Source organism: Lissotriton vulgaris, chromosome 3_1, assembly GCF_964263255.1.
Source record: "Lissotriton vulgaris chromosome 3_1, aLisVul1.2, whole genome shotgun sequence".
NCBI lineage: Eukaryota > Metazoa > Chordata > Amphibia > Caudata > Salamandridae > Lissotriton > Lissotriton vulgaris.
This window is the reverse complement of record NC_141689.1, coordinates 11,555,437-11,579,265: the sequence shown is the minus strand read 5'-3', so window position 1 is coordinate 11,579,265 and position 23,829 is coordinate 11,555,437. Positions and strand designations below refer to the sequence as shown.

Genomic DNA, 23,829 nt, shown 5'->3' with positions numbered 1-23,829 from the left:
GGGGGGTGCAGGAGCACGGTTCATATGAGCACGGTTCATATGCTGGCTGGAGGGGGGAGCAGGAGCACGGTTCATATGCTGGCTGAGAGAGAGCAGGAGCACGGTTCATATGCTGGCTGGAGGGGGGAGCAGGAGCACGGTTCATATGCTGGCTGAGGGGGGAGCAGGAGCACGGTTCATATGCTGGCTGGGGGGGAGCAGGAGCACGGTTCATATGCTGGCTGGAGGGGGGAGCAGGAGCACGGTTCATATGCTGGCTGGGGGGGGAGCAGGAGCACGGTTCATATGCTGGCAGGGGGGGAGCAGGAGCACGGTTCATATGCTGGCTGGGGGGAGCAGGAGCACGGTTCATATGCTGGCTGGGGGGGGAGCAGGAGCACGGTTCATATGCTGGCTGGTGGGAGCAGGAGCACGGTTCATATGCTGGCTGGGGGGGAGTAGGAGCACGGTTCATTTGCTGGCTGGGGGGGGCAGGAGCACGGTTCATATGCTGGCTGGGGGGGAGTAGGAGCACGGTTCATTTGCTGGCTGGGGGGGGCAGGAGCACGGTTCATATACTGGCTGGGGGGGACAGGAGCACAGTTCATATGCTGGCCGGGGGGGAGCAGGAGCACGGTTCATATGCTGGCTGGGGGGGAGCAGGAGCACGGTTCATATGCTGGCTGGGGGGGAGCAGGAGCACTGTTCATATGCTGACTGGGGGGGAGCAGGATCATTGTTCATATGCTGGCTGGGGGGAGCAGGAGCACGGTTTATATGAGCACGGTTCATATGCTGGCTGGGGGGGGGAGCAGGATCACGGTTCATATGCTGGCTGGGGGGAGTAGGAGCACGGTTCATATGCTGGCTGGGGGGGAGCAGGAGCACGGTTCATATGCTGGCTGGGGGGGAGCAGGAGCATTGTTCATATGCTGGCTGGAGGGGGGAGCAAGAGCACGGTTCATATGCTGGCTGGGGGGGAGCAGGAGCACGGTTCATATGCTGGCTGGGGGGGAGCAGGAGCACTGTTCATATGCTGACTGGGGGGGAGCAGGATCATTGTTCATATGCTGGCTGGGGGGAGCAGGAGCACGGTTTATATGAGCACGGTTCATATGCTGGCTGAGGGGGGACAGGAGCACGGTTCATATGCTGGCTGGGGGGGCAGAAGCACGGTTCATATGCTGGCTGGGGGGGGGAGCAGGAGCACGGTTCATATGCTGGCTGGGGGGAGCAGGAGCACTGTTCATATGCTGGCTGGGGGGGAGCAGGAGCATTGTTCATATGCTGGCTGGAGGGGGGAGCAGGAGCACGGTTCATATGCTGGCTGGGGGGGAGCAGGAGCACGGTTCATATGTTGGCTGGGGGGGAGCAGGAGCACAGTTCATATGCTGGCGGGCGAGCGGGAGCACGGTTCATATGCTGGCTGGGGGGGGAGCAGGAGCACGGTTCATATGCTGGCTGGGGGGAGCAGGAGCACGGTTCATATGCTGGCTGGGGGGAGCAGGAGCACGGTTCATATGCTGGCTGGGGGGGAGCAGGAGCACGGTTCATATGCTGGCTTGGGGGGAGCAGGAGCACGGTTCATATGCTGGCTGGGGGGGAGCAGGAGCATTGTTCATATGCTGGCTGGAGGGGGGAGCAGGAGCACGGTTCATATGCTGGCTGAGGGGGGAGCAGGAGCACGGTTCATATGCTGGCTGGGGGGGAGCAGGAGCACAGATCATATGCTGGCTGGGGGGAGCAGGAGCACGGTTCATATGCTGGCTGGGGGGGAGCATGGTTCATATGTTGGCTGGGGGGAGCAGGAGCACAGTTCATATGCTGGCGGGCGAGCGGGAGCACGGTTCATATGCTGGCTGGGGGGGAGCAGGAGCACGGTTCATATGCTGGCTGGGGGGAGCAGGAGCACGGTTCATATGCTGGCTGGGGGGGAGCAGGAGCACGGTGGGAGCAGGAGCACGGTTCATATGCTGGCTGGGGGGAGCAGGAGCACGGTTCATATGCTGGCTGGGGGGGAGCAGGAGCATTGTTCATATGCTGGCTGGAGGGGGGAGCAGGAGCACGGTTCATATGCTGGCTGAGGGGGGAGCAGGGGCACGGTTCATATGCTGGCTGCACCAACTTGGAGCATGAAAAGGATCTGGTATGATTTGCCGATGGCGGAATTGAGGACTCCATTTCAAGTCCCGGCGTCGGCTCAAAACCAGGTGGTTAGTATACGACATGCAGACGGCGGGGATTTGACCTTATTTTCTGAATAATGGGGGTCAATGATTTTTGGGCCTGGGCAGTACTGTTACTTACAGATATTAGGAGAAATCACACGGATGGAAGAAAGAGAACATGTTGAGAGGTAACTGTTGTGCTGATAAATCATGGTATTTTGGCAACACTAAGTAGACGAGTCGTACTGTTGCTGGGTTTGGATATCAATTGTTTGGCGTTTGATTGTCACTGTTCTAGTCAGACTCTGTGTCGAAGAACAGGAGCAACCATAGTCAGCAGAATTCACAAGATGTTGTCCTCCAAGGGCAGTGATTTATTTCTCTGTGGCATTGCCAGGGTAAATGTAACCCGTGTCCCCATCTATTGTAGCCTTGGATGGCCGGGATATCCTGTTGCACATGCAACTGGATAAGAGAACTGTGCAATAACTCAATGTCGCACACACTTATGCTCCAGGGTCGGTCCATCGCTCTTCATCGGACCGAGAATAGTGAACTGGTTTTTCCTGTCCTTGCCAGAGGGAAAGTGGAGAGGGAGGGACTTCCACCTGCGGCAATAAGTGTCACAGCATTGATTAGAGGCTTAGGTAACATATTGGTGAGCCCAACAGATGAAGTCATGAGTTAGAACTATCTCAAAACAATTAGAGCTGTTGTTGCCGAACAGCCCCCTTGTGTGAATACATCCTAACTGCACACATGCATCACACTGCTGTGTGTCTGCAAGTTCATCACAAACACTGCAAGTTGTAAATGTATTGTTGGAAGTTGAGCTCGTGCGTGGACCCACTGTAGCTGGGTTTCATTTGGGTGGCCTGTATCATTCTTATTTATCGGGACAGTCTGGCCTTACTTTGGACTACGGGGTGCAGTCCGTTAAATTAAGGGAATGGAACAGACAAACGCATAGGTTTGAAGCCTATGCCACTGGTTTCTTGACCCTCGAATTGGTGGTTTGAATCAGGCTCTATACGATTCAATTTGGCTAGGGCAAAATCAGCTCATGAGGCCACCGTCAAGTAGGTTGAGCTGTAGGGGATGCCACCACATGCTGATTGTATTTACTTTTTTACGAATTGACGGGTGTCTGCACAGCTGGCTGCCCACTTTTGTCTGCACTATATTGGCAAGAAAGGCGCGCAGTGGACCTGAAGTTTATCATCGCCTTTTTTAGTTAGTAATGGGGAGAGGGTAGGACCTAATGGCCGAGGTGGCCGGCTGGGAAGATGGTGCACCAGAGTAGAGTCTGGGGGAGGAGCAATCATCCGGAGGTTCTGGGCAAATCCCATAATCCCCTTGTGCCTAAGGATGCATATTTCTCTTGGTAATGTAAATGGTGCTTAAAGCCCTCAGATACTGTCACTTTGGGTTCACGCTATGCAACACTGAGAAATAAGGGTGTTGGGGGGCCGCCAAGCCCCAGCACGTCCTTCTTTGGAAACCAAGGGTTTCACCTATATGGACATAAGGTGGTTGCTAATTTTCTCTTCAGGGAGGACAGCAGCAACAAAAGGCTGTGATCCAAGTAGGCCCCATGGAGAACTTTCAGGCTCGAGGATGTCACTAAGCTCCTAACAGGACTTGGCTGCTTCTGTTCAGGGCCTAAATTCATGTCCTGTTACATAGTGTACACTGTGGAAAGGATCTTAGTGCTGGCTATTTAATGCCCTCAAACATATTCGTAGTGATAGCTGGCAAAGTTCAAAGTGCAAAGTAACAGTGCTATTTCTAAGTTGTTCGTCAATTTTAAATGTGGTCTGACTATTGCAGAGGTTGCAAGATTGTCACCAGTGAAAGGAATTGAGCTTGGGAAGCAGCCTTATGTGGAACACGTGCATAATCTAGATTGGTGTTCTGGGGTAAAAAACACACAGTCTCCTTGACTCACAGTCAGATAGTGATATCAGGGTCAACAATCTCTGCCACGAGCCTTTAGAGCATTGTAAGGTAATTGCAAATTGGTGGGATTATATTCTTAATTAATTGGGTAGCATGAAAGTCACATGTTTTGGCCCAGGTGCCAAATCTTTTCTCCTAAGGCAGAAGATGTGATTTAAAAATCAATTTCCTGTGGTGCAATTATGAAAGGGTATCTGACACAGTAAGCAGTGTTCCATTCACAATAAAATATAAACACCTCCAGCAGGTGGCAACAGATAAGTAGTATTATTTATTGGTGTTTAATGGCAACCCTGGGCGTAGTTCGTGTAGTAGCGCTACGCGTAGCTACACGAAGTGCACTTCGCGTTACGCAAGCTATGATTACTCAGAGCCAGATGCTTGTCGACACTGTGCAATCAGTGCAAACCGCATCTTGCACAGTGCAAGCGGTCCTTTTCTGCAGCTGGAATAGATTTGTACTCGAGCGGCAGGTTTCTCAACGCTGGCTGGTAGATTCTCATCACGAGCGGTTGCGAGCATACGCGACCACTCTCAGTGAGAAACCTGCCCTTCCCGCATTGAGAATCTCACTGGGAGGTTTATTTTCCATGCTTGGGATCGGCAACTTGATGTTGCTGATCGCGAACAAGGAAAAAGTCTCACCGGGATGTTATTTTGCTCCCTTACGGGTGCCAACTTGACCTTGAGTATCACGAGCAGGCAAAAAATGCCAGCTACACTATGCTACGCGTTTTTGCACTGTGCTACGTGCAATTCGCAAAGCATATAGTTGGCAAACTACGCAAGCGTTGTGTAGTCCTGCACCAAGGCCTACTTAAGGGTCTCATCCCTGGGCGGGCAGTGCAGGCTATGTCTTTACAAATCTCGGGAATTGCTTCTACCTGAGGCAGGATACCTTCTCAGATAAGCAGGGCATGCCATTTTTTATTGCCTTGTAAACGGGCAAACTGTTCAACTGGCATGGTACTCTGAGCTAAGCAGCGTGTGAATTAAAATGCATATTTGGTGAAGAAATATACATGGCGAGAGACCTAATGTATAATTCACCACTATGCTTGTGACACTCTGACCCGCACATCCCTCACCCCTTCTTTGTTGGTGTGCTCAGACTTCTTGGATGCAGCACCATAAGATGGGGATATCACCCTGCTATGACTGTGGGGTAGCCTCTCTTTTTCATGGATCAGGCCTGAGTCGGTGGGCAAAAGGCTGTGGGGGGGCATATGGTTCAGGGTGGCAAACAAGCAGAATAGAATATCAATGTGATCTGCATGGAAATCAGGAGGGCACCGAACATCTTTTTCTTAATTTCTATTCATGTCAATGGCAGGGGGGTGCACCGTGATATGATGGCAGCAGCATGATTGCAAGAAGATGGATCGAAAATCGACTAGGGTATGGCGTGCTGCAGCACCAAGCACGGCGAGTACACTTGGTAGAACATCGGGGTGCCAATACACTCTTCAGTTTGTATGGGTAAGGCAACCTGAATTTACGTTTAGCAGGAGGGGATTTATCAGGCCTCCAAGCGCATGGGTACTTTATCGTTAGTGGACGCCTGTGTTTTCATAGACCCCCCAGGGCCCGAATCATGGTCTTTGTTGGGTACGCTGAGGTGAGTGTCACTAGCAACTGTTTTAACCAGCACAGCAAACATACCTGAGGCCACAGCCATATCGGCCTGTAATAGCTATTCCCATCCGCAAAATGGCCAGGGGCCCCCAGTTTACTAAAGTCTTTAACGGCTTAAAATCTTGCATGGCACTCCTTGTTGAGACCCTATCAGTTCCTCTAATATTGACATATATGGGCAGGGTGCTGGTCAAATAAGTTTGTGGATCTCAAATGGAGCGTGCTTTATACCAACAATATTTAAGTGCCACCGAGCGAGGGACATGAGCACAGGGGTCGGATCCTCACTGCACATGGTTAGGCATATTCTAATCCAGATAACGCCACAGCATAAGGGCGCTTAATAAATACTTCAGTCAATCAGTCAGATAACCAATATGGCGGTATGTTTGCCAGAGAGAGCGAATCAGTCTTGCAGAAGGCTCGAACCATTTATGAAAAACTATTTTAGGGCCCATTGGAGTGGGGTCAGGTGGTCAAGCCTTAGGTGGAGAAAGGGGGAGGGCGAGAGCACCAGTGACCTCCTAGCCCTGTGGTGGTGTCTCGAGCAAGAAAATGGAGTGGGTTCTATCTGACCCTGGAACAGGGCGAGCATTTAATGGGGGTTCTTGGCTGGCAGGAGGGACGATTTACCTGCTGGTGGTCCTGGACTCTCCTGCCCTACCTGAGATTCCTTGGTGTGTATTAAGATGTTGGGGGGTATCCGGTGTTCAGGAACACCTTGGGGGCAAGGCGTTAAGCCGTGCCCTGGTGTTAAGTGCCTCTGGGATGGAGGACAGGAAAGTTATTGCTGATAAAACAGTGCAAGTTGGGGCGTGCTGGCACAGCAAGCACAGAGGGATTGATTAATGACCAGAGTGCGTATCTTGATATCCTAATGACTAAGGCCATGTCTGGAATGTAAAGACAATCTATTGCTAGAATGAGCCTACCTCTTCGGGCTACAATATCTGTGTATGGTTTATCTATGTCTAAATAAAATGATCCAGTGTGTTTACAATGAACAAGTTAAAGAATAATACTTAAAGGTGTAATAAAAGACTTGCCATGATGATCAAATATCTGCCTGATGCCTATCTGTGGTGCCAGATGATGGGGAGGGTAAAGTTGTTATCTCAATGGGGCGATTTGCACGATGTATGCACACTATGACCGGTGCCACCAGCACCTAGGGGTGAAGCACCCTTAGTGGCATCTCGGGCAGGAGCTAGTCTGTTTTTTCTTTTCTGTAGTGTTGAACTGAAAATTCTGGACCCGTGTCTTAAACATCGTCGTATCATGCAATTTTGGTATCAGAAGACCGGTAATGAATTGAAGACTATGTACAGGCATTTCCGTCACGTCCGAGTAACGAAAACACCCTGAAATGGGAGTTTTGTGATTGCCCTCACATAGCCAAATGACTAAAGCCAAAACCGAGTCCGAAGGACACATACACCTTTGCTGCCTCCTCTGTGACCTGGGCAAGCTGACTCCACTGCCCGAAGCCAAACCTGTCCGGCCAGTTCCTTTCCCAGTGGCCGAGCGGGATTAGCATCGAGGCACAACATATCATAAACCTTTCATCGCACACAAACCATGCCTAATCTTACACACACCTGTCCCTGTTTCTTGCTTTATGACTTGCTGTACGAGGAGGAGGTGCCCGATTTTATTGGGGGTCTGTCGATATCTGATGAAAATACTTGGCCTTGCCGGGTAATCAATTACAGGCTGGACAAACTGAAATGTGGACTTGTCATCATGACTCTGCTTTTTCTTTGTAGTGAAAATATGTGAATGATCTACTGTAAAATAAGGAATGTTTGCCCAAAGCATATTATTTTGTATATAAGGAGAAGGCTGATTTTGTGAAGGAGAGCAGTCTCCTGAGAACATACATGCTGTTGTACTTCTAGGATACCTGTTACTGGCTGCAGCCTATAAATACGATCTTTGACTTCACCTAGAAGACTCTGTGTTTCTGTAGTCTGAAACAGGAAGGACTCAGAGTTTTCAGGTGTGTTCCCTGGCACCGCCGGGTTCTAAAGTACCCAGTACTCCAGTAGGTGGACATAATTAAGAGGGCCGGGCCCTGCTGATGCCATACAAGGGCGCAAGTGGATCCTCACACGTCACAGCAAGTATAAAAATGGCGGGAGAGGTTAGATAACCCTCTTTGTCCCTTTCAACAGCTCCTGAGGTGGCAGACCAGCTGCACATTTCCCATCTACCTATCCCTAAGGCTAAAGACAGGACTGGCAATGTCCTGGGAAACAAAATGGAGTGGACTTCATTTTTGCAGGGTGTTAGATCTGGTGTCTCTAGTTGGCAACGGTATTCACCTTTGTCCATATAGGAACCCTTACTTCTAAGTCAGGATAAGGGGATTACACTTCTTAATAACCCCTGCTCACCCCCTTGGTAGCTTAGCACAAGCAGACAGGCTTATCTCGGAGGCAGTGTGTTAAGCATTTATGAATATACCCAGTAATCCAGTGAAAACTGTACAGATGGACACAACACAGGTTTTATAAAAATAAGTATTCTTTATATAGACTTAAACACAAGACCACAAACGACAGAAATCCACAATAATATTCTAAAAGTTGACTTAAAGATGATTAAAGTTGCTTAGTTCAAGTTGATGGTGAATGCGACAAAGTTCTCAACAAAGTACCTGGATGCGTAACGCAATGTAAACAAAAGGCTCGAGATGATGTGTCCGGCCTCAATGCTTACGCAGAGTAGGGGGTGCGTTGTGATCCTTGTGAGAAGTTAGCCTGGAATATGTTGTCCACTATTCTAGTGGGCACATTGTACCAGTCTAAACGACCCTTATTGATGGTGGTTGTAAAGTCAACCTTATAGATCAGCTATCCTAGTCGTAGCATGGACCAGCAGTCTTAGGCTAAAACTTCAGAAAGCATGTGAAGCCAGCTGTTTTACCAATTATAATCCCGTGAATACCAAATGAAAGGACACCACACAAAGTATATATCAAATATATATGTATTTATAACTAACACAATCCCTCTGCACTCTTTATGAGGTCAGAGTTCGAGATATGTTACAAGTTCCTCATTTAGCATACTATAAGTTACACAAATACAATTCTGCCCTAGGGGCCTCACGAACCATATACTAAGTAAGTGGCATAAGGACCACTTCACGAATAGTGAATAGGCCTAGGGCCTAGGGAATCGCTGGGGGTTACCATATAGTTATAATGGGAATGTAAAAGTTACAAAGTAGATGATTAAGGACACTTCTGGATGGACTACGGTAAAACCCTGTTAAACTAGGACACTTCGAGAGTCAACACCCACGGGAGCACCGAAATACTCAAGTTACCTCACCCCGGGAAGCGGGTGCATAGATGTCTTTTCGTGTCGGGTTTTGTCGCTGTTTCCTATGGAGAACTGCAAAGAAGTTCTGCAGGCGACCAGGAGGAAAGTGTCCGGGTAGATCGAAGATGAGAAGAACCTGAAAGCAGAGGGGACAGAGTCTGGGTCACTATCCAGTGACCAGGAAGGAACCAGGCGATGTTGAGATGCAAACAAGTGAAGAGGTGAAGCTTGTCTCTGCAGCCACGAGGACCAGGAGGCATTGATGATGACCAGGAGCTGGATTCAAGCTGTCCCACAAAGGATTTAGATGTCTGCAGTGTCAGTATCCGGATTGGACCCAACAAGCCTTCGCAACTGCAATCCATGCAAGAGGGGAAGATTGGCTTCAGGTTAGACCAGCAAGGTCAGGGGAGCTTCTCCTTCACAGGGAAGCTGGAGCAAGCCTGGAGCAACCAGACAAGTGGTAAAAGTCTACAAGAAAGTCTTTAAGGGCTAACTAGCCAACAGGCTAGCAACCGGGAAGATGCATTGAGCTGAAATGCAAGAGCAGGGCCCACGCGGCACTCGTGGAGTGTAGAGGGCTGAGCTTCGTTCAAATGGTGCTTGGGTGTGGGGCTTTTTTAATCCCCAATTTACAACTTCGAGGGTGCCTCAGAAACTGCACGGTTTAGCAATGAGCAGGTTGTCCAGGGGGTCCAGTCCCACATCTCTCGTGTCCGCCACAGGTCTCATCTTTGCTGTGGATGTGCATCAGAGTCGGTGAAGTCTGGAAGTCCAGTTCCTGAGTCACTGAGACTTCTGGTTCTACCAGGAGCATTGACAAAGAAAACCAGCAAGTTACTGGTGGTGCCTGTTTGCACAGGGTGGTCACTCCTTGACCACAAGGGAGATGTCTTCAGTGTTCTAGTCGATAAAGAATGTCGAAGGTCCATGATTTCCATTTCATAGTTCCAGTCCAGGATAATCTAATGTCTTCAGACACAGCTCCTAGCTTTATACTAATCTAAGGGGCTGGATTACCAGCTAGGTCCCTCCTATGGGTGGACCCTGAGAAGGGGGTTGTTACGCCCCTTTCTCTTTGTCCAGTTTCACACCAGAGCTGGAGCTGGAGTGCCCCAGCATCTGGTTTGAACCGGGCTATGCATGGAGCACCTTGTGTGCCCCAGGCAGTGTCTCTCATTTTGCAGCCCTCCCTGCCCCAATACACTACAAGCCTGTTTTGGGAGGTGCTAGCACCTCCCAAGGCAGGAAACCTATTGTCCAGGCTACCCTTGCCAGAGTTTCTTCCAGCAGCAGGGGGTCAGACTCGTGTCTGTGGCAGCAGCATCCATTTTGTGATGCTGAGGCTCTGTTTAACGTTAACCAGGTAAAGCAGTAACTACATGTCTTCTCTCTCTAGTAGGGTGGAATGCTACCCCCGCTGCCAGAACTGGCTGACACCTTACACTACATGTTTTGATAAAGCCAACCCAAAGTTAGCATTAACCGTGAGGATTATAATGCACTTAAGAGTATATGGTATGGCTGTATCATAGAACAGCTATAAGGACATGGGTCCGAAAGCTGCAGAGGGGCTCAACTCATGCTAGGGCACCCTCTCACATAAAACCAAGCACTCTGCCTTCCGGATTGTCGTGGCCTGCCATAGGAGAGACTTATAGGTATATATGTGTCTATATATTAGGGTAGATACAGGTATACTATATCTAAGCAAGGGGTGATTACACCACCTTGTCCAGGCTGAGTGATCAGCCTGTGGTGTCAGTTTGGATGGCCAGCCAGGGGTGGCATAATATATGCTGCAGCCCCTGGTAGGCCTTGGATGCACCTATGCCCTGGGTACCTATGGTACACTATACAGGGGCTCACAAAGGTGACCCAATTTCTAATTAGGTATGTACCTAAAATACATAGTATCAATTTAGAGAAAGAACAGCTGGGCTGTGGGTCTAATTAGCGGGCCCACAGCCACACTAAAGTCAAAAAACCAGTAGAGCACAGGAAAAAGCGGGGCTGACCATAGGAAGCAGACCCTACTCTCCTACAATCCTTACCGGTGCGGAGGTGATGTGTAGATTCTCGGCCAAGATGCCGCCTTGATGCGATGCGATGATCTGGTTGCGATGCGAGAAGAAGACGCCCTTGATGCGGCGATGTGATGACGATGCGATGATGCCCTGGCAGCCTTGTGACGACTCTGTACTTTGGAGCCGTGACATGCCCTGCAACACACTTCTCTGGTCATGCGATGGCGACTCTCACGATGGTGTCACCCTTCTCCCGTGATGCGACAGCAGGCAGCTTCGATGAACACACACTTCCAGGGAGATGCGGCAAAGGCTAGCTTCTCCGGCCATACAACGATGTCAGCTGCGGTGGCGACATGCTTCTTCTCGATTCGATACGCTTCCAGCTCCCAGCGTCACGCAAGTGTCTGGAGTCAGAATTCCCACCAAGGAAATTCAGCGGGGAGCTGGAGGTGAAGTCTTTTGGCCCTGAGACTTCAGCAGGAGGCAAGCACAGTTCAAGCCCTTGGAGAATATTCTTTAAATGATGAAAGTCCTTAAAATGTTCCTTCTCCTTTCCCTTGTCAATGAAGCAACCACTGCAGGCAAACCCAGCAAACAGCACACTGGCAGAGGGGCAGTCCAAACTCCTGCAGCTTCCTTGGTTCTTTTCCTTGGCAGAAAGGTTTCTTGTCTAGAAGTGATCTAATTTCTTGGGATCGGGTTCCCAATATTTATATGCTTCTGAACAGAAGTAGAGACAGGACTGATGTAGAGCTTTTCCTGCTTTGGATCCAATTTTTCCTTCGTAATGTCTAAGATTGGTTCTGGGGATCTGAAATGTCATCTTTTGATATCAGCATCAGAGGTTTTGGTGGCCAACCAGACTTGTCTTTCTTGTCCTTGGAAATGGAAGGTTTCTGCTCCGAAACTGACTTTTGTTTTCGAACTGGATGATTTGGGCTCTAAACCAGATTTGTCTTTTGAGGCAAAATGTTTCGAGTCCGAAAACAATCTGTCTCAGCTCGATCTTGAGCCAGGAGGCTTGACCACTTGTTTCAATGCCGGGCCCGAGGGCCAGGCATCAGAAACGTCATCTCGGTGCCGACCAAGGCCCAAAGACAGAGGTGGTGCTGAAGCCTTATATTTAGTAAATGATAGTTTATGGGTTACAGGGAATTTGGTACTCATGACACCCTGTCCTGCTGGAATGTCTTCTGACTCCAACTTGATCTCAAGATTGGAATCTGATTCTCAGACGGAAAAGGTCTCTTCTTCTGCAGCTGCCGCCTCTTCCTGTTCAGATTCTTCTCTGAAGATATCTGGGGCCTCATTTATGAGGATATGCGTCACTTTTACGCCACCGGTGCATCACTTTTTGTGATGCACCAGTGGCGTAAAAAATTTGCCTTGATGTGCCATTTTTACAAAGTGACGCATCTAGGTAGATGCGTCACTTTGTAAACCCCTGCGCCACATTATACCTGCGCCAGGTATAATGTATGCAAGGGGGGCGTATTGACGCAAGTAAGGGTCGTAGAAGTGACTCAGTGAAATCTATGTGATTTCACTGCGCCACTTCTAGGATGCAAATGCGTCAATATCTTACGCCTGCCTCACAACAGGCGTAAGACTGATGCAGTCCCTTTCACATGGTGCTTGCCCCATGTGAAAGCAAGCATTGCTGGAGTTGTGTCACTTTTGTGACACACTCCAGCAATGCGTCACTTTTGTGCCATACAGATAAGTCAGAAATACTGACGTATCTGTAACCCCTTGCGCAATGATGCGGCATACTGTAAATATGATGCATCATTGGTGTCGCAAGGACGGCACAATGAAATGTGACGCATCGCTGTTTTCACGCAGCGATGCATCACTTTTCATAAATGAGGCCCCAGGAGTCTCTTGAGTGCCTTGGTACTGCATTTTTCATCATCGAGCCCAATGATCTGGAGGAGTCTTTTTCAACTTGAACAAACAACAGGCCTCGCAGTCTCCTTCCTTGTGCTCCGATGATAAGCACAAGTTGCAGACCTGGGGTAGATCAGTGCGAGGGTTCTTGGAGTGCCACCGAGGACAGACCTGAAAATGAATCCCGTCCATCGGCAGAGTAGTGGATCGATACGGCTAGGCCTGAAGGCCACCCACAAACATTTTGACTGAAGATGAGAGAGACTTGAAAGAGTGAGCCAGGTGTAAGTAGAATAGAATGGGTTCTGGCTAAGGCTCCAAAGGCTCACTCACACAATTATAGCAGGGGTTTCCCAAGTGTCAATGGAGAGTTAGATCAAGAGGAGTGAGCCAGTGGTGAGAAGAAGGGATGTGGCTCTGAATGTGGCTCCCAAGGCTCACTGGACTATGGGCTATGTCATAATATGTTATGACATATTGGTTTATATGTATGTATGTATTTGTATTTATATAGCGCATAAATCACCTGTAGGGCTCAGAGCGCTAATATATAGCACACAAGTCACCCAAAAGAGTACCTAAGAGCTTGGGCAGGTGTGTAGGTGTGTGGTCCCGAAGGTGCTTGTTTGAAGAGGCAGGTCCTCAGCTTTTTGTGGGACTCAAGAAGTGACCAGTCATACTACCATTGAGTGTACTTTTGTTAGATCAGGATGTAAATACTAGTTTAACGACTGATACAATAAATTACTTTCAGACTAACCTGGAGTCAGCACCCATTGAAATAGTCTGGGATGCTTATAAGGCCTTCTTGAGAGGTAGGATAATTACAATTCAAATTACTAGACAAAAGAAATACAAGGCAGAAATAGGAAATATTGAATTCAAAATTCAGAAATTAGAGAAGGAATCTACCCCCCAAATGGATGCATTACAAGCACTCAAGCTAGAGTTATTAGTACTGTTGGATGGTAGGCTTAAATAAAGGTAGGAAGTAAGCAAGTTGACCAACTTTGAATATGGGGAAGGCTGTGGCCAGCTTTTAGCCTGGAAGACTAAAAATGATCGGGCTAAAGCCAATATAAAAGAAATAGTCTGTGAAAACAACGGGAAACTATGTAAAACCTCGAAAGAAATCGCAGAGGTTTTCCAAGCCCATTTTAATAAGGTGTATCAAGAGGATTTAACACCACAGGCTCAAAGTATAGAAGCATGGTTTGAAAATATTCCTTTTAAAAAAAACACTGATGTAAAGTTCGATAATCTTATTAGACCAATAAGTCAAATTGAAAATAAAACAGCAATAGATTCAGGGAAAAAAGGGACCTGATGGTCTTCAAGCAGAATTGTACACAAATCTAGGAGAGGTTCTAATTCCGGTGTTGGCTAGTTTATTTTCTCATATTTTCAAAAAAGAGGGGAGATTGCTGCCTTCTTGGAATGAGGCATTGGTAGCACTAATATTGAAACCATCCAAGTCGCCTCTACACTGTGATTCATATAGGCCGATCTCTCTGCTGAATTTGGATTATAACATTTTACAAAACGTTTTGTGGAGAGATTGAATGGTATCATAACTGATTTAATAGATACAGATCAAAAGGGATTTGTGAGAGGTAGATGCATTCAAGATTTAACATATATTTTAATTGGGGCCGTAGACATGGCAACTTTATACAAGACTCCGATGGCCATTATCACGCTTGACGCTACCAAAGCGTTTGGCCGGGTTAACTGGTCTTCTTTAAATTTTATTTTAAACAAACATAACTTAGGCAAAAGTTTCCGTCGGGCAATCTCGTTAGTTTACCATACTCCAATAGCAAGGATATTAATAAATAATTCAAAGGGGGACCACACAGGGATGCCCTCTCTTACCTTTGCCTTTTAATTTATATATTGAACCTCATGCTGAGAAGATTGGAAGACATGACCTCATATTCCCTTTTAAATGCAAAAATTGGAAAAAAAGTATCCCTATATGCAGGCGATATGTTAATTTTTACATCTGACTTAGAAACGGCCATCCCCTGTATATACAGTTTAGGTGAGCAGTTTGGAAGGTTCTCGGGTTACGAGATAAATCAGTCTAAAACTGAATATATGGCATGGAATACTGTTGTGGGGCCTATTAATTATGCATTAAAAAGAAATAAGATATTTGGGTATCAGGATCACTCAAAACATAAAGGACTTAACTGATATTAACATACACAGAGCTGACAAAGAACTCTCTGAATCTTTAAATAACTGGGCATACTTACCTTTGAAAGTAATTCGTAGGGTGAACCTCGCCAAAATGATGCTTTTGCCAAAATGTATTTTTCTTTTTCAGAACATACCTCTAGCATTTAAAGAAGCTGGATTGAAGAAAATTCAGGGAAAGATAAATTCTTTTATTTGGGCTTATGAAGGAATCAGAATTTCGTATAAAAAGTTAAGACGTAGAAAGAATAAGAGAGGCTTATGTGCACCGGATTTGATATACTATGCATGGGTATTCTTATTAAAAGCAGGGAAAATGCTTATGTGCGAACCAAATAGCTCTGATATTGGCAAAATGTTGAAAACAATGTTGCAAGATGTAAAAGTTGGAGACCAAGCCTTCTTATATAAATTTGGAGATACACGTCTTTTTAAGAAGGTTCGTTTAAAGATTTTAAAAGATTTGGCTAGTACTTGGTACAAAATCAGGAAACTTTTGAAGATAAGCTACTTTAGTGCAATGGCTCCAATATGGGACACACCAGGATCTCCTGAATGGACTAAAGACCACTTAAAGTAGCAGGGTTCAGTTCATGGGACCAACTTATTCCAGAATGCAGTTTACTACCATTGGAAGCTCTTAAGGAAATAACGAATAACCAACTTTCAAAATTCAAATATATACAAATAAAAAGCTGGTCTCAGTCAAGTGGTAACACAAATGAGATGGAGTAAACCTTAAGATTGAATCAACGGGACAAGAAAGAAGTGGCAAAATTATACTGGCTTTTGATTGCATTGGCAGATGAAGATGTTATCCTTCCAACACAACTGTGGGGAGAATGCTTGCCGTGCTCCAGCACAGAAACGTTAAGGCAAGTATCTTTTGATCTATTATATTCTACTGTATGTGCTGCCAATTTAGGAAGAAACCATATTTTCTGTCTCCTCAGATTGTATTGGTCACCCTACAAGCTATCCAAGTTTGAGAAGGGCACAGTTCCCTGCTGCCCTAAGTGCGAGCTGGACAAAGCAGACGATAAGCACATGTTTATAAGTTGCCCAGTGTTAAATCTTTTTTGGAGTTCAGTTATTAGAGGTATGACAGAAATATTTGGATTTGAAATAGAGGTGAGAATTTTGTTGATATTTTTTGGTTTACTTCCAAATTATGAGATACTAGCACTGGATAAAAATAAGTTGTGTTTCTATCTTATTAAATTAGCTCGGAGAGAAATCTGTAAATATTGGATTACATCTGTACCTCCTACTTTATCAGAATGGGTAAATTCAATTAAATATATAGCCATATTGGACATAGGTGGGATGACAAGTAGGAGAGGAAAAAAGAAACAGTTTTGGACACCATGTATAACCTGGCTGGATAATTTATAACATAGAGAATCATGTCCAATGATTGCCTCTACATGGAAATACTTTACTACTCAGGTTAGTTCCGATGGCCACCCAGTTAGTAGAGGGGGACATATTGAGTCTGAGTAGCTCTGTGTAAAGTGCTTCCCATTCAAACCAGAGTGTTCACAGTGGTGAAAATTAGTTGGGGGTCCACAGTGGATATCGATTATTTATTGAATATCTCTGGAATTGTTAATGGCGTATGAGGACAAAATAAAAAAAATAAAAAAATAAAAAAGAAGTGTAGAGATGGCTCTGAGTGTTAAGGGAGGCCTTTCCACATCATGGGTGTGATGTAGCAGAATGAGTGACCTCCAGTTTTGATTTTACAGAGGTGGGAAATGTTTGCAAGTAAGAGTGAGGCAGAGCGTAGGTGTCTGGTCGTTTGGTGGAAGTGTATGCAGCTGTTTAGGTATTCTGGTCCTGAGTTGTGTTGGGCTTTTTATGCGTGTGTGAGAAGATTGAATTCGCTACGCTTGGGGACGGGGAGCCAGTGAGGATTCTTGAGGTGCAGTGTGATGTGGGTGCAGCATAGGAGGTTCAGTATTAGTCTTGCAGCGGTGTTCTCAACGATCCAGAGTCTTTGTAGGAGTGTTTTGGAGTTTCTGCAGTAGAGAGTGATGCTATAGTCCAGCCTGCTGGTGACAAGTCTCCATGTGAGGGTCCATCTGGTATCGTGAGGCAGCCATTTGAAGATCTTTTGTAGCATACTCAGGATGTAAAAGCAGGAGGTGCATAATGTGTTGACATGAGCCGTCATGTTGAGCTTGTCTATAATGATCCCTGGATTTCCTACGTGGTGTGAGAGTGTTGGGCCTAGGGTCTGATGGCCACCAGGTGGAGTCCTACGGGGAGGTGTTTTTGCCAAAGACTGGGTACTTCTGTCTTCTCGGAGTTGAGCTGCAGGCAGTTGGTCTGCTTCCAATCTGCTACCATGGTCATGCAGTTGGTGAAGTTAGCTCTGGTGGTGATTGTTTTGTCCATCAGGGACAGCATGAGTTGAGTGTCATCAGTGTAGGAGATTACAGTGATGTCTTGTGATAGGAAGATGTTGGCAAGCGGTGCTATGTATATTTTGAAAAGGGTGGGGCAGAGGGAGGATCGCTGTGGGACTCTGGATATCGATTTCTTGTTCTCTGATGTGAAGGGTTGCAGCCTGACCCTTTGGGTTCATGCCATGAGAGAGGTACCGACCCATTTCATAGATGATCCTTGTATGCCAATCGATTGGAGTCTTCTGATGAGGGTTTTATTGGAGACTGTGTTGAAGGCTGCTGAGTGGTCAAACAGGATGAGTACCGCTGTTTCTCTTAGGTCCAGGACGATTCGAATGTTGGCGGTGGTCGGGATGAGTGCTGTGTCAGTGCTGTGTTGCCTCCTGAATCATGATTGAGTGTTATCTAGAAGACAGTGGAGGTCAAGGTGTGGTATGTGTTGCTTGTTGGTGGCCTTTTCAATTACTTTGGCTGCCTATGAGAGTAGAGAGATGGGTCAAAAGGTACTCAGTGGATGTGTGTCATGAGTAGGACATTGATTTCTGCAAGCTTCCATTCATTTGGGAAAGTGGTAGACCTGATGGAGGTGTTGATGAGACGGGTTAGGGTGGTGCTCAATGGTGATGTTCCTCTGTTGTAGATGTGGTGGGGCCATTGGTCCGTTGGGTCCCCTGAATGGATGGTCTGCATGATTGCCGCTGTGTGGTTTTTGGTGAGAGTTATCCTTTCTGTAAGGTGGGTTTCTTGGTTGGTGGAGGTTGGGATAGCAACGAGTACTCTGGGGTTGAATTGATGTCCAAAGATGTTGCAGAAAAGTACCTAGGTGTGTGTACAAGAGATGTGGCTCTGAGTGGCTGTCAAGGCTCACTCTCACACTTAGATCAGAAGGAGTGAGCCAGGAGTGAGTAGAAGAGAAGTGGCTCTGAATGTGGCAACCAAAGCTCACTCACACACTGACGCCAGAAGGAGTGAGTCAGGTGAGTTGAAAGATGTGACTCTGAGTAAAGCACACAAGGCTCCCTCACACATGTAGATCAGAATGAATGTCATGACACATGCAGGAATAAATATGAGGAAGTGAGGCGAGGGCATTCTGTCAATGGCACCCTCACAGACTGCCACTCTGAGGGAGGTTCAACTCCCTAGCACATGTAAAATTCAATTTTCCATAAAACATGACAGCATTAGCAATAGTATGTCAGCACACATATTAAACAGATCATATTAGTGTCTTCATTCTTGTTAGTGGAATCTTCATATGCAGTTTTGTAAGCCAGATCGACAGCCAACACGTGTTTTGTTGCCTCAGTTTATATACACATGTAACATTCTCAAAGCTTCACTGTCTTTAATTAGACTTATTATCATGTGGTGATAATTCCAACCCAACGGACCACCAGTGTGGGGACAAATAAAAGGCAGGATCCAATATCACAACGCTCCCTCTTCAGTTTATGTGCCAAATCCCGTTCAAATCTCTTGAGCTTTGTCCAGAACCCTCACGCCGTCTCCTCGAGTAGGTGAGAGGACGGGAGCATTGTTTAGAATGGGGAAGCATCGAGAAAGAGTCACTCACACAATGACACCAGAAGCAGTGACAGGATTGATGCGAAAAGTCGTGCCCTGCATTCACTTGTGCTCAAGGCCATAACATGTCAACGCAGCCTGTAAAGCGTCATCTCTCCTTTTAACTATATTTAATGTTAACTTACCTCCTTATACACCTTCTGCTTGAAATCCGCCGCCTCCTTTGAGATATCCTGGTTGGGCTGGACCCCTTTGGCCATTGCCAGAGCGCGGTACAGGGAGTTGTCCCCAGACTTGGTTGGGATCACAGAACCATCAGGCGCTACCAAGTTGAACTGCCCCTTGTATAGACTTTCCTTTCCTTGGACACGATTGATGAGAATGTTGGTCTTGTTTGAATCCCTGGAAAAGATAAATTCATGAGACAATTTCTACAACAAACCTACAGTGTGTGAAACAAATGTATGCACAGTGCATGATAACTGTGTGAGCTACCAGTGAAGACGATCAGTGTAGGTCATCAGTTCAGGTTAGCAGTGACTTTCGTTAGTGCAGACCAGCAGTAAAGGCCATAAGAGCAGGCTATCAGTGAATGTTAGCAGTGAAGTCCATTAGTGCAGGTTAGCAGTGAAGGCCATCAGTGCAGGTTATCAAGGCAGGCTATCCATGCAGGTTATAATGCAGGCTATCAATGCAGGTTAAAAGGAAAGGCCACAAGTGCAGACCATCAGTGCAGGTTAGCAGTGACAGTTATCAGTGAGGACTATTGGTGCAGGTAAGTTTGCTGTGAATGCCATCAGTGCAGACTGTCAGTGCAGGTTATATATATATGGCTTTCTTTATTTGGGTGCAAACGCATCCATAAAAGATCCAGTAAAAAAATCAAACAATAATGGAAATTACACCACATAAAATATAAAAAAGCATTTCATGCAGCTAAATCTTCATAACATAAACAGTACAAATGAGTAAAACTCTGTGGGGCTGTCCACACCCGCGTGCAAAATAAACCAATTTACCAATGCAGGCCACAGAAGTTCAGTCAACTCTGGAGAGCCTAGATCTGTAATCGTCTCACAAAAAACGTGTTACTGCACAGAGAGTAAAGGGGTTAGGTAACAACTGTAAGTGCAAGAGAGCCACTCTTGCTTGCCTAAACCTCAGACTTTTTAATAAGGGCCGGAGGAAGCATTTTCTGGGCAAAGAAAAAAATGTATACAATAATACAAAATGTAACGTCTCCTGAGGAGATCGAAGATTGCAGCCACAGGGACCTCTTTGGCCAGACGGAAAAACGAAACCCGCCGGAGATGCTAAAAAATGATGAGGCTGATTGAATCTAAAACGTGTGATTAGAAATCTACCATGAGCTCTAGTTAGGCCGAGGGGCATGGTTCAATACACAGGACCGATGTTAACATTACATAGGACCTCACTGAGGGTTTACTAAGCTCAGTGTTTTCGCGATTCGTATTAAAGAATTTGTGGTGTAGGTGTTTTACAATTTTAACGTCCCTGAAACTTAAAGTGCCATGTGCAAGAAAAATGTCTGGCCTTCCTATGGCCTGGAAGTACTCCTTTACATATCGTATCCAAGGGATTTTATTGCAATCATCCAATGCCAGACAATCCGATAGGATCATGCGCTTTAAACCCTTATGTTCGCATGTCCAAATCTTTAACCAGCACACTGAAGGTTTGATTGCCACTTGATCAGCCAGATAACCAACCTCTAGCTCTTCATGCACAGACCAGGCTGGCGTGCCTTGCGGGACTCTCAGGATCTGGTGCAGAGATTTATTTTCCGCCACCTGATACCTGTGTGATGGCACATACCCTCAAACTTCGCTGCCATGTAAAACTCTAGAAATGCCTTTAGGCTCATACAATTTTAAGATGACTTTGGGGTCTCATGAAACCAATCTACTTGCAAAGCTAGTGATGGCACCTAAGGATTTATTCAGGTCGCTCATCTTCCCTTCTAAGAGGGCTTCGCACTGTAATTTGTCATCAAATAACACACCCACATAAGGGAAGGTCAGGACTTTTCCAAGAGTATGTTTGCCAGTTTTAAAACTTTTTGTCCGCAGCCTCCCGGGGACCCACCACTAAAACATAACTGACAGGCCCAGCTGTCCATGAATGCCACAAACCATCTATTAAAACCTGCAAGCCCCGGCCAATACGGACCATGAGCACCGCGTCATCAGCATAAAGTAGTCCTGGCAAAGCTCTCCTGCCTACTCTAGGGGAGTCTGACTGGAGTGACAAAAGGTCAGCTTCAAGGCCAGAAATATAAACAGAGAATAAGAAAGGAGCTAAAATGCAGCCTTGGTGCACTCCCCGTGAACAATTAAAATGATTAGACAGGTCTCCCTAATGGGAAAATCTCACTGTCACCTTTGTGTGGGCATGGAGGGATATAAGTACATGGACAATGCAAGGATGCACTCCCATTGAGGTTAATATGCCCCACAACTTAGTCCCGTTTACTCGGTCAAAAGCGAATGTAAGATCCATAAAAACAAAGTACATAGTGCCCAGTTTTGCCACTGTGTATTTAGATATCAGGAGATAAAGGTTGAGACATTGGGCCTTAGTTGACAAACCTTTCCGGAAGTCATATTGGACATCTGATAAGCTCTGGCCATGTGTGGACCACAAAGACAATCTGGATAAGAGCAACCGACCCAAGACATTGACTAAGGCATCAATGAGGGATATTGGATGAAAAGATTGTGGGTTATCCTTATCTAATTTTTTTAATGTTGCCATTATAATGGCAGTGGACCAGGAGGGCAATATCCCCTTGGAGGCTGCTTCATTTAAGACTTTGGTCAATATATGAGCCCAGACCTCAATGTTATTGCTGAAAAGGTCGGGGCTATGCCATCAGGGCCTGTGGCCCTGTTTAGTGCCAACAAATTGATGCTTGAGGACACCTCCTCCAGAGAAAAACTAATGGAGGAAACCACGGGGCATGAAGGTATGTCTACGCATCGGTCGCCCTGACAGCCTACATTGTAAACTTTTTCTTAACGGGACACCCACTGATCTGGCGTGATGTGATGGTAAACAGACAGTTTAACGGGGTTTGCAGAGCAATTGATAATTTCCCAAAATAAGGATGAATCCCTCAATCGGTTCACTTTGGTTAAGTCCTCCCAAGCCTGCTTTTGAAGTTTGAGCCTGCGCTCCTTCACCGTCTCTTTATTATGGCGTCAGCACGAGGCCCTCTGTCTTTCTCCACGGCACCTGTTTCAGGGCTACTATTAGCCTTCGTAAAGCCTGCAAACACTTTTGATCAAACCATAAGGGGGAAGCTGGGGCACTCCCCGCTGCCTGTGTGGTTAAAAGGCCAGAAACTACCTGAGCGTTGGAAGAGAACGAGCTTAAAATGTTCTCGCTCGGTGTATGAGGATCCAGCCATGCACCGTTCTCTTCCTGACAGGAGGAAAAAAGGCAATAGTTAAAGGCCTTTAAATCTATGCTCGCCCACCGAAAGCGCCTACCCTGATCAGTGAAGGTTAAGGATGCCTGGAGCTTTTGAGGGCATATTGGGGGTTGCCCAGCCCTGTCAGCACAAGTGGTAGTGGATTGTGGTCACTAAAAGCACTGTGCTCTATATTAAATGAGCCGGGGATCACTCCCCATGGTGCTGTCATGAATATAAAGTCTATGATAGATGCAGAACCCCTTCCTTTATAGGTCGGGGGCAATTGAGAATTAGGACCAGAATGCCACTGGTCGAGGGTATGTACCAGGTTATGAGTAAGTGAGAGGTTGTTGAACACCTTCCCTTCCATGGTGGGTTCCGTGTCGAGGTCGTCCAAAAGCGGGCAAGGCTGGGCAATCGACTGATTGTTCACAAAGGATTGGCACAAATGACAGTTGAAATCACCCACTAAAGTAAGGTTCATGTGCCCACAACCCTCCTCATTTATTGAGTCTAGGGCACAATTTAAGGCATTGAGATTGGAAGAATTGGCATTATAAAGATTGATAATAACAAGTGTAAGTGCTCTCCCCATGGGAAATTCTGTAACCTGGAATACTTGAGAGTCCCACTTTAAAATCTTTATATTGTTCTAGATCCACAAATAAAATGAGGCCCCCGCTAGCTCATCCCATAATTGAGTCTGATGCTGGGCAGAAGATACTCTAATACCCGTCCCTAAAAAAATGATTATTAGTCTCCCAGGTTTCCCGTAGGCATATGATTTTGTATAAACTAACATACAGTAGCCATCTGTCATCAGTAAACTTGGAGCACAGACCTGTCACTTTCCAGGCGATAAGACTTAATTCTCTACCAGGAATGTGGTTGATGTTACTGGCAGGAGGTAATAAAGAAAGAGGCGCTTAGGATTCACCTGGGGCATGTGTTCAATCACAGGAAGTGTGTGAAGGAGGGAAGCTGATAAAATTACATTTGGGCTCGATATTAGTGAAGGGCTAGCTTCCTCTACACTCTGTCTAGGAGGGCCTTGTTGTTGGATTGAACAGACGAGTGTCTCCTTAACCTCCTGAAGTCAATCCAACTCATTCAGATCTGCAAAGGGAGCATAAAAGCTTGAAAGTAGCAACAGCTGCCCCATGCCTCCTCCATTAAGCCTGCCCCTTGTGAGAGGTCCCTCCACCTAGGTGCCCATGGGAGGTCTATAGAAAAAGCCCAGTGAGACTAGTTTAATGCATGTGG

The 23,829-nt window shown here is 46.5% G+C and overlaps 1 protein-coding gene across 1 annotated transcript in view; it reads right to left on the bottom strand.

Moving 5' to 3' along the window:
• The window catches only part of LOC147725823 (uncharacterized), a 227,306-nt gene that overhangs the window by 43,642 nt on the left and 159,835 nt on the right, over positions 1 to 23,829 (bottom strand). The window contains exon 5 of the mRNA XM_086959997.1: positions 19,316 to 19,532. Coding sequence (XP_086816123.1) covers positions 19,316 to 19,532 — 217 coding nt within the window. The remainder of the gene's footprint in view (positions 1 to 19,315; positions 19,533 to 23,829) is intronic.